Below are 13989 nucleotides of genomic sequence, written 5' to 3'. Positions count from 1 at the left end.
GCTTATCCAATTCCCAAATGAAAATGAATGCTGAATCTTTCAGGGTGCACAACCCAACCTATCACACCAACTATATGTTCATTAAAACATCCCTTAGGGACCTTGTGCCAAATACTAAGTCCGTTATCTCTAGTTCTGAACCCTTATCCAAATAGAAATACTTTCTATCTGTCCTGTCTACAATCCCCATGATTTTGAAAACCTCTTTCAAATCACCATTACTTTCTTTTAAAAAATCACATTTTATAAAGCAAAAAAGTCTTATATCCCTATTGAGCCACATATGTTCTTGCTCCCTGCTCTCAGAATTGTATCTGCTATATTGCCTCTCTACGTTCTTCCCACCAAAATCAAATCTGATCTGTCATGCACCCACCCATTCCACCGACCCCAATGTCCTTTTGAACTCTTCCACTATGCTTCTCATAGCTTACTTCAGTTCCAACCTTTGTGCCATCATCAAGTTTTGAAATAAACCTACTTGGGCAGGCAGGACTTTATCAAGAAAGCCAGCAGTTCCCAGAACTACCCCTAGAAAATATCTTCATATATCTTACTTCATGAATATTATTACTATTCAAATTATTCACTATGTTAAAATGTATTAATGATTTAATCAGTTAATATTGCTCAATGTCCATTCATGTATCAGTTGGAACAAATCTTTTTTACCTCATTCTTTTGACAGTTGTTTACCTGAAGAATAACTGATATCATGTTGCACTGGGTTTATATATTAATTTGATACAGTTACAACATTTAAGACATTTGGACAGGTACATGAAAAGGAAAGGTTTAGAGGGATAGGGATAAAAATCACAGGCAAGTGGGACTAGTTCAGTTTGGGAAACTAGGGGTTAAAGCACTAATTCTTTGAAGTCTGCATTACATATAGAAAGGGTAGTTAAAAAGGCATTCAGCACACTTGCCTTCATTGCTTCAACACTTCCAATATAGGAGTTGGAATGTCGTGTTGACATTGTGCAGGATGTTGGAGAGACCTCTTCTGGAACAATATCCTTTCTACAACAGGGAGAGGGGTCAGAAGAGATTTGCTAGGACATTGCCAGGACTGGAGGGTTTGAGTTATCAGGAGTGGCTCGGGCGTTTTTCACAGGAGGAAGAGGGGTAAGCTTATAGACGTTTATAAAATCATGAGGGGTATAGACAAGGTAAACGGCAAGTGCCTTTTCCCTAGGGTGGGGTATTTCAAGACTAGAGGCCATATTTTTTAGGCACAGTTGCAATGTTTAAAAGACATTTCAGTTAAAAGTACATGAATAAAGAAATGTTTGGAGGGATATGGCCCAAGCGCATGCAGACGGGACTAGTTTAGTTTGGGATTATGGTTGGCATGGGACTGGTTGGACCGAAGGGTCTGTTTTTGTGCTGTGTGACTTAGTCAGCACAGACAAGTTGGACAGGAGGGTCTGTTTCTTCTGTTTCCAAACTGTACAACTCTAACTATTTATCACTACTCCTAGCACCCTCCTGCTGCCATGCATAAACTGTGTAAGTGAAGTTCAACAGATCCATTGTGGTTGGCAAGTCAAGAATTAACTGAGAGGAGTGTGGCTGAATGTTAAGGAGATTTCACATTTCACCGTTCAGATTAGCTACCTGTTGCTTATATTAGGCAACTGTTTACAAAGCCAAACAAGTCTTGGGTGGCTTATGCTGACAGTTTACAGTCCCAGATCCAAATTCAAGCTGTAATGCTTTGTGTCAACTGCAGTCAGCAAGAAAAAGAAAGCTTTAAAAAAAGCTTACATTGGAAGAATTAACCTGGAGCGTGTGCCCACAAGGAAAGACGAAACATTTTCACTACAATTCATTGCCAAATATCTAGATCGTCCTAACGGGCTCAGAAACAAAACACTCTGGAAAGAGACACAAGAGATAAATCACTTTATTTTTTCAGTTTTGTAAGCTTCATTATCAAATAAAGACTGTTCCCATAAGCAGTGAACAGACACTTGTAAAGTAAGGTCCCTGATAATTTACAGTTTAACATTCAGACAGGGTTGTGGAATGAAACAAAGGGTTCACAATGGCTGGAAGCCATAATTATTACTTCTTCTTGGGCAGGGCAATGTCGAAGAGTTCATACAGAACATAGACTGTACCTGGAAAGGAGGAAAAAGATTACTGTGATTATATTCAAGCATTTAAAAGAAAAATCAGCAATACCATGGTGTTTTCCCAACAGAATTATTTACATGCACTTGTGTAAATTGACTTGTCAAGTTTTCCAGTTTCTGCTTTCATGTCAGCAATTCCTGGCATTTCCCTCTATTTTATAAACCTGAGTTCTCTAATATTTACCAAATTACACCATGGGTCCCAAAGCACTACCAGTCCTTTGAGTGTAGAACAAGTGTAGCTGAGAACAGACCCTCTCAGCCCCCATCCTACCTTGTGATGAAGCATCAGTCTCACTGACTGGGTCTACAAAGCAGACTGTCAGTAGTGTTGGGATTCCTAGCATGAACTAGTGCCCACTCCCTCAATTACCTCCAACATTTCACATTGGAGGTCTCAATGTACTGCTAGCTTTATTTTATCCTCTTTCCAAAAACTGGTTTCAGAAGCAATTCTAACTCTTCCACTGTCTGCCCAGGCATAAACCAGCAGCTAATCAGGAAAAACAGCAGATACCTAGAGTGGACCTTGAACAAGTTCATGAAATTCTGGCTAGCAGGGACCAAATCTTTTGTTCCTACTGTGCTTCTAGGGCAGCATTGTGGCTCAGTGGTTAGCATTGCTGCTTCACAGCACCAGGGACCCAGGTTTGATTTCAGTCTCAGGCAACTGTTTGTACTGAGTTTGTACATTCTCCCTGTGTCTCTGGTGTCCTCCCACAGTCCAAAGATGTGGGGGCTAGGTGGGTTAATAATGTTAAATTGTCCATAATGTCCAGGGTTGTGCAGGGTAGGTGGATTAGCTATGGGAAATGTACAGGTGTGAGTGGGATGCTTGTAGAGGGTCAGCGAGGACTTGATGGGTTGAATGACCTGCTTCCACACCATAGGAGAACTATAATTCTACTTTGCCATGGCTAAGCTACACAAAATAGGCATATCAAAAATCTGTATTCAAACAGACATTTCACTCAGTAAGTTAAATTCTCTCTCTTCATAAACGCAACTCCTTCACAAAGTGGACACTCAAGCGGACACAAGAATCTAGTTATTCTTCATGGTTGAACTTAAATTAGGAACTGCCTGGTCATTTGGTAGGGGCACATTCATTGCCCATACCCATGTGGCTCTGACCTGACAGCCACGTCACTTCTACATCCAGGAGGAGTCACTGAATAGGGACATAATGCCTTTACCAAATAAGACATGCAGAAAGATCAGGTTTTAAAATGAGTACCAAGAAAGCCTTACCCACAACAGTGAGGCTCATGGTTAGCCTGTACAGCAAAGCATCCATCACACCACCTTTTAAATGGACTGGCATCCCATTGTCCGCCTGAAATAAATAGATGTATCAATAATTGTACAGTTTTAGCATTGTTCCATTAGCATTAGGAAAACACCTAATGAGCCAAACCTAGAGCAGAGTCTAACAGAGATTCTGATCACATTGGTTCCAATGGTATGGCAGGAACATCACAGATTTAAAGAGAATAAGACAGCAAAGAGCCACTTTCACATCGTTAGCCCACTGTGTAAAGCAGAATCAAGAGGGAGTAGTAGGAGAATGTGGATCAGGGAAGGGGCTGCTGTGGAAACACATTCAAAGCAGTCAGAGGTAGCATGTTTGCTGGTGAAGGGAGGGCTTGAGAACATAAGCTTCAATACTAATCTCCAGACTGTCAGTCCTTCAAAATCACATGATTTCTTCTGTCCGATGTACATTTCAGGCTGTGCGGTTCATTAAATCAAGAGTCAGATTATATTTTCAATGCTGGCACTATTGTAGAGCAGAGGTTCGAGGGCTACATTACAGCTGACACTGGTCAATAAGATAACACAATTATTGAAGGTCTCAGTGTACAGAAAGCTAGATTTAAAGCCAATCCCAATCTGTACTACTGCACGGAGATAAAGGTGCCCACATCTGACTCTGACGTGCAACCAGGATCCAGCCAGCAGGTAGTACTGGGAAGCACTCTATTACCATTCCCCAACGGAAATAGAAGTGTTCCACAATACTGGCCTGAATCCGTCACTCTGTCAGAAATCCCATATCTAACACAGATCAGTCTAAAAAGCACAGATTCATCTTTGGTGCATTTATGAATTTCCAGTCCTTCACTAGTTAAAGCAGCATAGATAAGTTTAGCAATCTTCACAGGTAGCACCGGACAGGATAGGCACTGAAACCATGCACCACTTTTCTGCATAAAGTACAATGTGTTATAGTTTAGAAGCCCGTGAACCACTGACAGCTGCCAGGAGGAGGTGGTGATGGTGATGGTGGTGGTAAAAGAAAGGAAAGGAGAGGTAGAAATCACAGGTGCTTGCTAAGTGGGTGATGTCCTAGGAAAGGACAGGTCACATGGAGTTGCAGGGCACCATCAGGGTGTGGGGTGGATGGGACGGGCATAGTAGTCAGACGGGAGAAGAGTTTGGTGGACTGAAAGGAGTTGGCGAGTTACAGGTCAGGCCTCTTGGATGGGGGTAGCCATTTTATAGATAGCCAGGAGTTACAGTAGTTTTAATTCCACAGTTTTTCCAGGCACACTGAAGTAGATCAATCAGATCCCTCCAGAGTGACCGACTCTAACTTAGAGTTGGGTACTTTAGCAAACATTAGGCAATTGCCCATTGGAAGGTTCAACTTTGTAGGCAGTTCTGCTGCAGCTAGCTACATCAGGATGTCCACATGATTCCAAAACAATTTCTGTCTATGTTGCTGCAATCTACAGCTTCTTACCAGAAGATCTGGGCCAATGCTCTGAATATTGAGATCCTTCTCAGCCTTTGCTTCAGCAGCAGGAAAGCTGTGCAAATACTCAGGGCTGACAGCCAAGGTCATGTATCACTGTAAGGGCTACGGAGTGTGTCTCCATACAGAGATTACTAAAAGCAGGTACACAGATATGTAAAAGCATAAATGCTAAATGGTGGGCATCTCTAGAAGACTGAATACAAAAGAGTGGTTATTAAAGTTATTAAGTTCCAGATGGAGCTCTGATTAGAGCACATCTAGAGAATTGGGTCCTACACCAGAGGAAGGACATACTGGCCTTGAATTTGGTGTAACACATTAACCGGAATGATGCTGGGCATAAAGGGTTAAATTCTCAGTTGCACGATGTTAGCTCGTATTTCTGAGTTTATGTAGCTAATCTATTGAATGTGTTTATCATAAGGTGCTTGACAGGGTAGATGGAGAAAAACCGTTAAAGACCAAGGTGGGCATCACTTTACATTTTGAGCGGGGCCATTTAAGAGTATCATTTGGAAGCAGTTTTCTCAAAAACGTGTGAAAATCTGGAGTTCTTGGCCCCCAGAAGGCTGCAGACACTGAATGGGTCAACTGTGGACTTCAAGGGCCAGATGGTTAGACTTTTTGATAGGCAATAAAGATGGGAAAGTGAAGTTGGAAGGAACAGATCAGTCACCATCTGACTGAAAAAAAAACAGGGCAGACTCAAGGGGCTGAATGGCTTTCCTGTCCTGTTCACAAGAACTATACCAAAACACTGCTCTGACTACAGTCTGATAAACACCCATGATACTGCAATGGCTACGTTCTACTTTTTTCAAAATATTGCCCATTCATCTTTGCATGTTGGTGTGTAACAAATGTGACAGCATTTTATATCACGCATCTCTCCAAAGATGTTGTGGTAGTGTACTGTAAAATAAATACATTGCAGTTTTGAAAACCATACTTCAAAGGGATTCCTTGCTGTTTATTCTTGAAGGCTGACAGTATAATGTGATGTGCCAACTTTCATACATAAAAATAACAGATTCTTAAATCTGAAACTGAACAGGCATTGTTAATTTTTCCTTGAGAGAGAAGTTTTTTTTGAAAGACACTTGACACAATAAAACCAAAGTTGAACCTTGATTTGAATAATGCTTCTTGTGATGTTTTCAGTGTCTCTCTTAGGCAGAGTACTTGACAAAGTTTGTTAGTGGACAGGACCAACATGCTCTCATCTCCAGCCTCAAACTCCTATATCAAAACAACTGACAGAATACTGAAGTACAAGGACAGCCATTCAGCTCCTCTAACTCACACCAGTGAATTTGTATCTCCATAGGCTATACAGACATCTCAAACTGATCTTTTTCCATATCCTTCAAAATCCCAAATAGAAGCAAAAAGAAAATGCTAAAAATATTCAGCTAGCTTGGCATGACCTGTGGAGAGAAACAAAAGTCAAATCACAAGTCATACTGATCTTCCATCAGAATATGCTTCATTGTTGCCAGTAACCTTTAATACTTTCTCCAGTAACCAATTCCCTTTCAGAAAGGATTTCTGAATTCGGCTTCAACAGTTTTTCCTACATCTCCCTTAAGTTTAAAGCCACTTTGCTTCTATCCTACCTTCACCTGACAGTGATCTCACTACAGCCAGACACTACCTAACCAGAAGGAGAAGGCTGGCTGGCATGATTATCAAACAACTATCCAAATCAAGCAAACCATTTCTCATTCAGCTCTCCCCTGTAAGGACAGTTTCCACTCACTCCATATCGGAAGCCACAGAACAGATGGCAGCCTTGGGTTTTCAGGCTGCCATAGGAGAAGACTGAAGAAAATGCTGACTTTGCTTCTACTGTTCTCTTGAGCCTGCCAATTCCTCTCTTCATCCTAACCGTGTACAGTCCAGATATCTACAAAATTTCCCATTGTACAGAAGAACATAACTCGGAGCAGGAGTAGGCAATTCAGCCCCTCAAGCCTGCTCTGCCATTTAACATGATCATGGCTGATCTCATTTTGGCCTCAACTCTGTTTTCCTGCCCACTCCCCATAATCTTTCAACCCACTGCTAATTAAAAAAAATCTCCAGAAATTTACGCCATGTCCCAGCATTCATCACACACTACTTGAAGTGAATTCCACAGCTTTGTGAAAATTTATCCTCATCTCAGGGTTTTAAATCTGCTACCTCTTATCCTAAAATGATGATCTCTCATTCTAGAGAGGTTGTGACAGTCTTGTACTCCAGGCATGGGTCTATCACTTCCGGCCTTCCTTCATGCTGTTAGCAAACTAGAAACATCCCGGAATCAGAAAAGTCTAAAGGTTAGAGTCAGCCCCAGCGTTCGGTTAACCTGACTTCACTATAAATGGTGGTTATGCTAACAATGTCCAGATCCCGTGAGTAAATAATTTTGTGGATGAAGTTATTTTCATATTCTCTGCAGTCAAACCTCAATAAAGTATTAAAACTTTCACTGTTTCTCTCGCCCTCTTTGCAAGCTACTGGTCTTGTGTTGAAACACCAACCGAAACAGTTCCGGTGCTTATTGAGAAACACAAACACTGCAATCATTGAAACAATGTTACACAACTTCCCACAAGTATTATTCAAGCACCCATTAGTTCCAGTTATTCACTGGATTCCCGGGTGCACTCTAAGCGATGAAGGGAATCGAACATCAGCAAGTGCTTCAGCCATCAACTAGAGGCAATGAGAACAGTCTCAGTCTGCATTTGAAACTTCAGAGTAGTTGAGGTGGAAACCTCAAATGTAGACCTAAAGAGAAAAACAGGGAAGTGGCTTCAGTGGCTGGGTGGTACCCATCAGAACAGCTAACCGGGGCTACGGCAGAGCTAGACTCAATTTTATCTCTTCAGTTTTATTGTTTCCACATAGCAGGCGTGATAGGATTAAGCCCTACCCCCTGCCCTCCCCTCCACTGTCATAAAATTAATTGATTAACTATTTCTGTCAGCCCCTCGGTCCTGGAGTTAAACCGGATATGGCAAACTGCTGCTCTTTAACTAAGTTTTCAGTCTGTTGCTCTGATATTCCCTCTGTAGCTTGTGGTCAAATTGTGTCCAATAACATTTCTTACAAATTTTTGGGGCAGCTCCTACAGAGGTACAGTCGCATTAATATTGATGGTAGCTCAAGAAAACATGCAATTTGGATGAAAATTAGTGAACTGCTTCAATCAACACAGCCAACCCTGACCCCAACGTTACCCAAAACACACAAACACACGCTCCCAGCGGAGACTAACAGACAATGATTGAGAGGTCTGCACTAGAGTTAACAGCACATGGTGCAATTACATGCAAAGCTATCAAACCATGAGGGGGCTGCAGGGATAAAACATGCAAACTACTTCCCAACTGACCCACAGAAATAACTAAAAGATGGGTCAGTCAACAAAGAAGAGAATGACTGCCTGTGATATTCTAGTGCAGAAATTGAAGACAACTTAGTAATTTGCTGGTAGCTCATTGCTCAGAGAAGATTGGATCAAGCAATGCACCAGGAGACATTGGTTAGCTGAGGAATACAAACACTCAACCTAGTTACGCTTCAGATGCACCTTGTTAGCAATTTGCATAGTCAATCAATATTACTTCTTGGCAGAGTCCACAGGCAAAGCTTAATCACAAAAGTTCACACAGAGACTACTGACCATAATAGCAGCCAACATTTTGTCTGTTGGAAGCTCAAAACTTCAAACCAGTTCTTGAAAAAGGAAATATATATGTCAACCGTTCACCTTGGAAAAAGTACAGATGTCTTGAAAATAAAAGCATCATTTCAAAGGGCACAAAGACAAGCTCAAAACCTTTAGGGTAAAAGGTTCAATGCGCCAACATTCATTTTTATTTACATTGATTGTAAAGAATAAAGTTTATTCCAGTGAATGTGCAATTTACATCAATCCTAATCGAGGGTGACTATTAAAGCTGCCAGAATCCATTCTATCACCTCTGATGGATAAGCCTACCTCAAGAGTAGGGAATGGTTTGATTTCATTACAAAATTAATTGCACGCTTTTAGGTTAAGACTGTTTCTCTAGCATTTTAAAAATCAAAAGCAACTATGAGTTTCTGAATTGCGAACTTAATGGAAAGTTATTTAAAACCTGCAGATCTGACGCACATTCTTATCAGTCCCTTTGGTAAGTTTTGACTAAGAATAGAGGGTACACATCTTAATCTGGGACAGTGCTCATAGTTTTTAACTGTTTCCACATACCAGGTATGGTAGGATGAATGCCTCCCTTCCATGCTACAAAACTGAAAGATTAATGACAACTTGTAAGCCATACCATCCAAAAACTAAACTTGATATGATAAGCTGCTGTACGTTAACTACACTTTCAATCAATTGGCTTAATATTCCATTTGTAACTCACTGTCAAATTCTGTTCATTGCATAAACATGGAGTTGAGGGTCAGTTAGTTGGATGGCTGGTCAACAGTGTGGGTTCAATTCCCAAATCATCTGAGGTCACCATGAAGGTCCCATCTTCTCAACCTCACCCTTCACCTGAGGCATGGCGAACCACAAGTTAAACTACTACCAGGCATCCTACTCAGACAGCGGTCTCCTGTCCTCTCAAATAACGCTAACTTTGTCTTTAAATGTGGAGGCAAACAAAAAGAAAACTTGCAAGTGTGTATGGTAAGAAGTCACATTTCCCTCCAACACAGCTGTTGGAAACTGTGTTGCAATTGTAGGAATCAAGTACTTCAGTATTTTGGGACACAATGTTGCAGCAATAAGCTGTAATGTGGTAACAGATGTTTGGCACAAGTTATGACATACAAATTCCAAAACTCTCAATCATGAGGATTTTGCTGACCTTGTGCCTGGGTTAGATTAGATTCGATTCCCTACAGGGGGGAAACAGGCCCTTCGACCCAACAAGTCCACACTGCCCCTTGAAGCATCCCACCCAGACCCATCCCCCTACAACCCACACACCCCTGAACACTACGGGCAACTTAGCATGGCCGATCCACCTAACCTGCACATCTTTGGACTGTGGGAGGAAACCGGAGCACCCAGAGGAAACCGACGCAGACACGGGGAGAATGTGCAAACTCCACACAGACAGTCGCCCGAGGTGGGAATTGAATCTGGGTCGCTGGCGCTGTGAGGCAGTAGTGCGAACCGCTGAGCCAACGTGCAGTTTTAAACTAACTGATAGTCATAATTTGTTAACAACTTATTTATTGTTCTGACATCCTGGAGAAGTGGTGGATACAAGTACAATTAGAATGTGGAAAAGACATTTGGATAAGTACATGAAAAGGAAAGCTTTGGAGGGATATAGGCCAGAAACAGGCAGTTGGGTCTAGTTTTGTTTGGGAAGGGTTGGACTGAAGGGTCTGTTTCTGCATTGTACAATTTCACACGATCACCAGGCTGGGTGAAGGAAAACTAGATGGATCTTGGGCTTTTCTCGTTTAGCACATCCCATCCAAAAGGCAGAAACCAGCTTCAATTTCTAAATTTAGCAATCAAAATAGCTGGAAGAGCGTTTGCTGATTCAAATGACTCACATTAAATGTAATCACATACACAATCTGTATACACAGTAACAGCAGCAGCAGCATGGCAGTGTCAAAGCCATGTGTAGAACTCCAATGCCAAAAGTAGCCCAACCCAATACACATACAGCTCACTCACCTGGAATAGCTTCTGCTTCTCGGGAACCTTATTCTCCACTTGCCGCCGGGCTGCAGTGCTGAAAGTTCGATGTGAAAGCTGCTGAAAAGCCTGAGGGAGAAAACAGCAATTTCATGAAAATGTAGTTTCCCAAATGAACTAATTGAAGTGGCCACTTCAGTGTACCACCTTGCTCTCCGGCCAACATCTCTGTCTCCGGCTTGCTACAGTCTTCCAGTGAAGCCCAGCACAAGCTGAGGAACAACACCTCATCTTCCGCTTGGGGACCCTACAGCCCTCTGGACTCAATATTGAGTTCAATCATTTTAGGGCTTAAACTCTCCCATGTCCTAGCCCCCCTACGCCACACACCAAGCCTTGTTACCACATAGCCTGCCACTACACACCGCCGCCGCCCCCCCATTGTTAGTCACTAACAGTCCCCATTAACAACTATTCATCCTCCCAGCCTGATCATTAGCAACTCCTTTGCCTGTCCAACTGTGTCTCTGACTCTGGGCTCTATCCTATTGTTTATACCCTACCCGACAGACCTCCCTATTTTCTGCATATAAACTAACATTTTCCCAGCCACCGTCCATTCTGAGGAAAGGTCAGCGGACCCGAAACATGAACACTGTTTTCTCCTCTACAGATGCTGCCAGACCTGCTGAGCTTTTCCAGCCACTTTGTTTTTGAACAAGACAAGCTACACGAGAATGCAGTTTGGGATGTACTTGTCACAGTTGCAATCCTAGGTGCATCCCCGGATGATCTGTCGATTGCATTAGCTGCTGAAAATGTGGGTAACAAGTCTTAAAAATAACAAATAAGGTGAATGGCAACTAAATATGACTGTCTGCATGTTTTGTTAATTAACTGACATGCAAGAGGCAAGGTTGGCACATTCATCCTCAAAACTTGAATTATACAACAGTGCTGAGTGGGTAATTCTGCTTTGGCTCAAGGACATAACAGAAAAGCCAATGCTGCACCCTAGGTAAGTGCTGAGCTGGACCAGCTGTAATGGCTAAACAGATAGAATAGAAACTAAAAAGCTGCAGATGCTGGGAATTAAAACAAGGAGGCACCAACGTTAGAAACGTTCAGTAGAGTAGGGAGAACTGAATGGGGAAAGCAGAGGTGACAACACTCTGGGACTGAACCTTTCTTCGCAATATTGCTTGCTATCTGAGCAGCCAGGGCTAGCCCATCAGTCAAAGGCTCACACACGTAATCCCTACAGGTGCAAAAAGGGACAAAAGTGCTTCTGCAGTTCCCCACATTTCAGATGTTCACAATGATGACTGGGATCCAAAAACTTAGATATCTAAATTATTTTTAATGCCCAGAAAATACATCAAGAAACATTAAATGTATACATGCCTTATAAATTAAAATCTTATAATTATGTGCTAATAAGATAAATTGACACAGACAGCCATTCTGTCCATCCATCCTGTTCCATTATTAAATAATATTAATCCTCAAATCAAGATACTCAATGATCTTGTCTTCACTTCTCTGTGGAAGATAATTCCAAACTCTAGCACCTTTAGAAGAAATTTCCCCCCAGCTCCCGTATTAAACAGGAGCCCTCTTATTTTAAAAACTGTACTCCTGGGTTCTAGGTTAACCAGATAGGGGAAAGACCACCTCTGCCAAGTCACCTCAGAATTATATATGTTTCAATAAAATGGCATCATTTTCTAACAAACTGCAACAAGTTCAGGCCCAATCTGATCCCCATTCATCTGAGGAATCAGCCAAATGAATGTTCCCTGAGCTACTTCCAAAGCAAGTATATTCTGTCTTAAGTAAGGACAGTTGTAGTATCTGGTGCCTTGATATCAAGAAACAGCACTTACACGAATAATAGATATATGTCCTGATATACAGATACACCATTATAGCTGTACATTTGGCACACACCTGTATGTTGATATAATTACCTGAACTTGCATATAATTGCAATATGTGCCAATCAATCAAGGCTTGAAAGCAGCAAAAGAAAACAGACACTGTTGTCAGGAGGACACATGCAGACTCAGGAAAATGGAGAGCAAATTAACTCTATTTTCACATAGTAGGTGAAATTTAATGCAGAGAAGTGTAAAAGTTGGAATGAATAAGGTAACACAAATTAAATGGTGAAACTTAAACATAGGTACAATAACAAAGATCTGGGATTATGGAGACAAATCTTTGATCAAAGCAGAGAATATTGAAAAAAATTAACAAAGCAGGAAGAAATCTCTATTTGCTGCTCAGACAGAGTCTACAAAGAAGAGCCTTGTACTAAACTATGCAAGTTAATTAATCCTTAGCTAGAACAATGTGCTCAACTCCAGGCATCATACTTCAAGGTTGGAGAGGGTACAAGAAAAAGAGTATCACCAGCCTGGAGAGATCAGTGATATGGGGGTTGGGGTGCAGCAAATAGCCTGAGATAAGCAAGGAAGCATGACAAACATCTTCAATATCATAGTTAGTAGGAACTGCAGATGCTGGAGAATCAGGGATAACACAGTGTACAGGTGGAATAACACAGCAGGCCAAGCAGCATCAGAGGAGCAGGAAGGCTGACATTTGGAGCTAGGTCAGCTTTCCTGCTCCTCTGATGCTGCCTGGCCTGCTGTGTTCATCCACCTGTACACCGTGTTATCTTCAACTTCATGATGAGCCAAGACAGAAAAAACAATGAGGCATTGTTTCTAGTGATAGGAAGATTATTAATCAGAGGATAGATTAAAGAGGATCGGCACAAATTGAGAAGAAAAACAAGGGTGTTTTTTAAAAAAAAACACGACAAAGTGACTTCAGATGTAAAGTATTAGCTTAAAAAAAACCATTATGGTTGGTTAAATAAGTGAAACATTTCCGGGTCTCTGAGGGAAGGCCAAAGGGTGCAGGACTGATGAACTCTCACTACTCGCCAACACACGAATAGAGAGTGGATCGGCCTCCTTGGTACAGCATCACTGGACAGGAATGTGCCCTCGCTCCTCTCTCACCCTCAAACACTCCATCGCCCTTAGGCCGCTCGCACCCCATCTCCAGCCTCAGACCTACCCATTCACGCTCACCTTCCCTATTCCGTCAGGGCCCTCAATGCATCCCTACCCTTCGGGAGGGCAAATCACCCTCACTGCCCACTCAGTCCCACCCTCGGGGGTGGGGGGATCAATCCCCGCCCCGTCCCACTGCCTCGTCCACCAGAGGGGCATTACCATAGCCCTCACTGCCCCCTCAGGCTCACCCTCAAGGCCCTCACTCCGAACATCTTGCTGTCGGGTTGTAACCAAGGACAAACGCCGGACCACAATGCACCGTTTCCCTGAGCCACCGGAAGTTAGCTGGTGCCGGGCCGGAGGAGGCTGTGTCATCGTCACGTGGAAGGCGCAGACCCAACGTTCGGGGGGACA

General features: G+C 42.3%; 1 protein-coding gene across 1 annotated transcript; it reads right to left on the bottom strand.

Moving 5' to 3' along the window:
* Positions 1-1893: 1893 nt before the first annotated feature.
* LOC125454711 (cytochrome c oxidase subunit 7A2, mitochondrial) lies at positions 1894-13957 on the bottom strand. The gene is made up of 4 exons (XM_048535798.1): positions 13824-13957; positions 10586-10675; positions 3393-3477; positions 1894-2126 (listed from the first exon to the last, which is right to left on the bottom strand). Exons 1-4 carry the CDS (start codon positions 13845-13847, stop codon positions 2071-2073), a joined length of 255 nt encoding a protein of 84 aa, XP_048391755.1. The 5' UTR covers positions 13848-13957; the 3' UTR covers positions 1894-2070.
* Positions 13958-13989: the final 32 nt, after the last annotated feature.

This window comes from Stegostoma tigrinum, chromosome 9 (genome assembly GCF_030684315.1).
Source record: "Stegostoma tigrinum isolate sSteTig4 chromosome 9, sSteTig4.hap1, whole genome shotgun sequence".
Taxonomy (NCBI): domain Eukaryota; kingdom Metazoa; phylum Chordata; class Chondrichthyes; order Orectolobiformes; family Stegostomatidae; genus Stegostoma; species Stegostoma tigrinum.
The sequence above is the reverse complement of the archived record's forward strand: the minus strand, read 5'-3'. Positions and strand labels throughout refer to the sequence as shown.

Bases quoted from the DNA above. Each gene is read 5' to 3' on its own strand.
- LOC125454711 (XM_048535798.1), bottom strand. From the start codon at position 13,847: ATGTTCGGAGTGAGGGCCTTGAGG. The intron at 3,478-10,585 runs GTGAGTGAGCTG...TATTTATTTCAG, and splicing joins AGAAGCAGAAGCTATTCCAG to GCGGACAATGGGATGCCAGT. The intron at 2,127-3,392 runs GTAAGGCTTTCT...CCTCCTTTCCAG, and splicing joins CATGAGCCTCACTGTTGTGG to GTACAGTCTATGTTCTGTAT.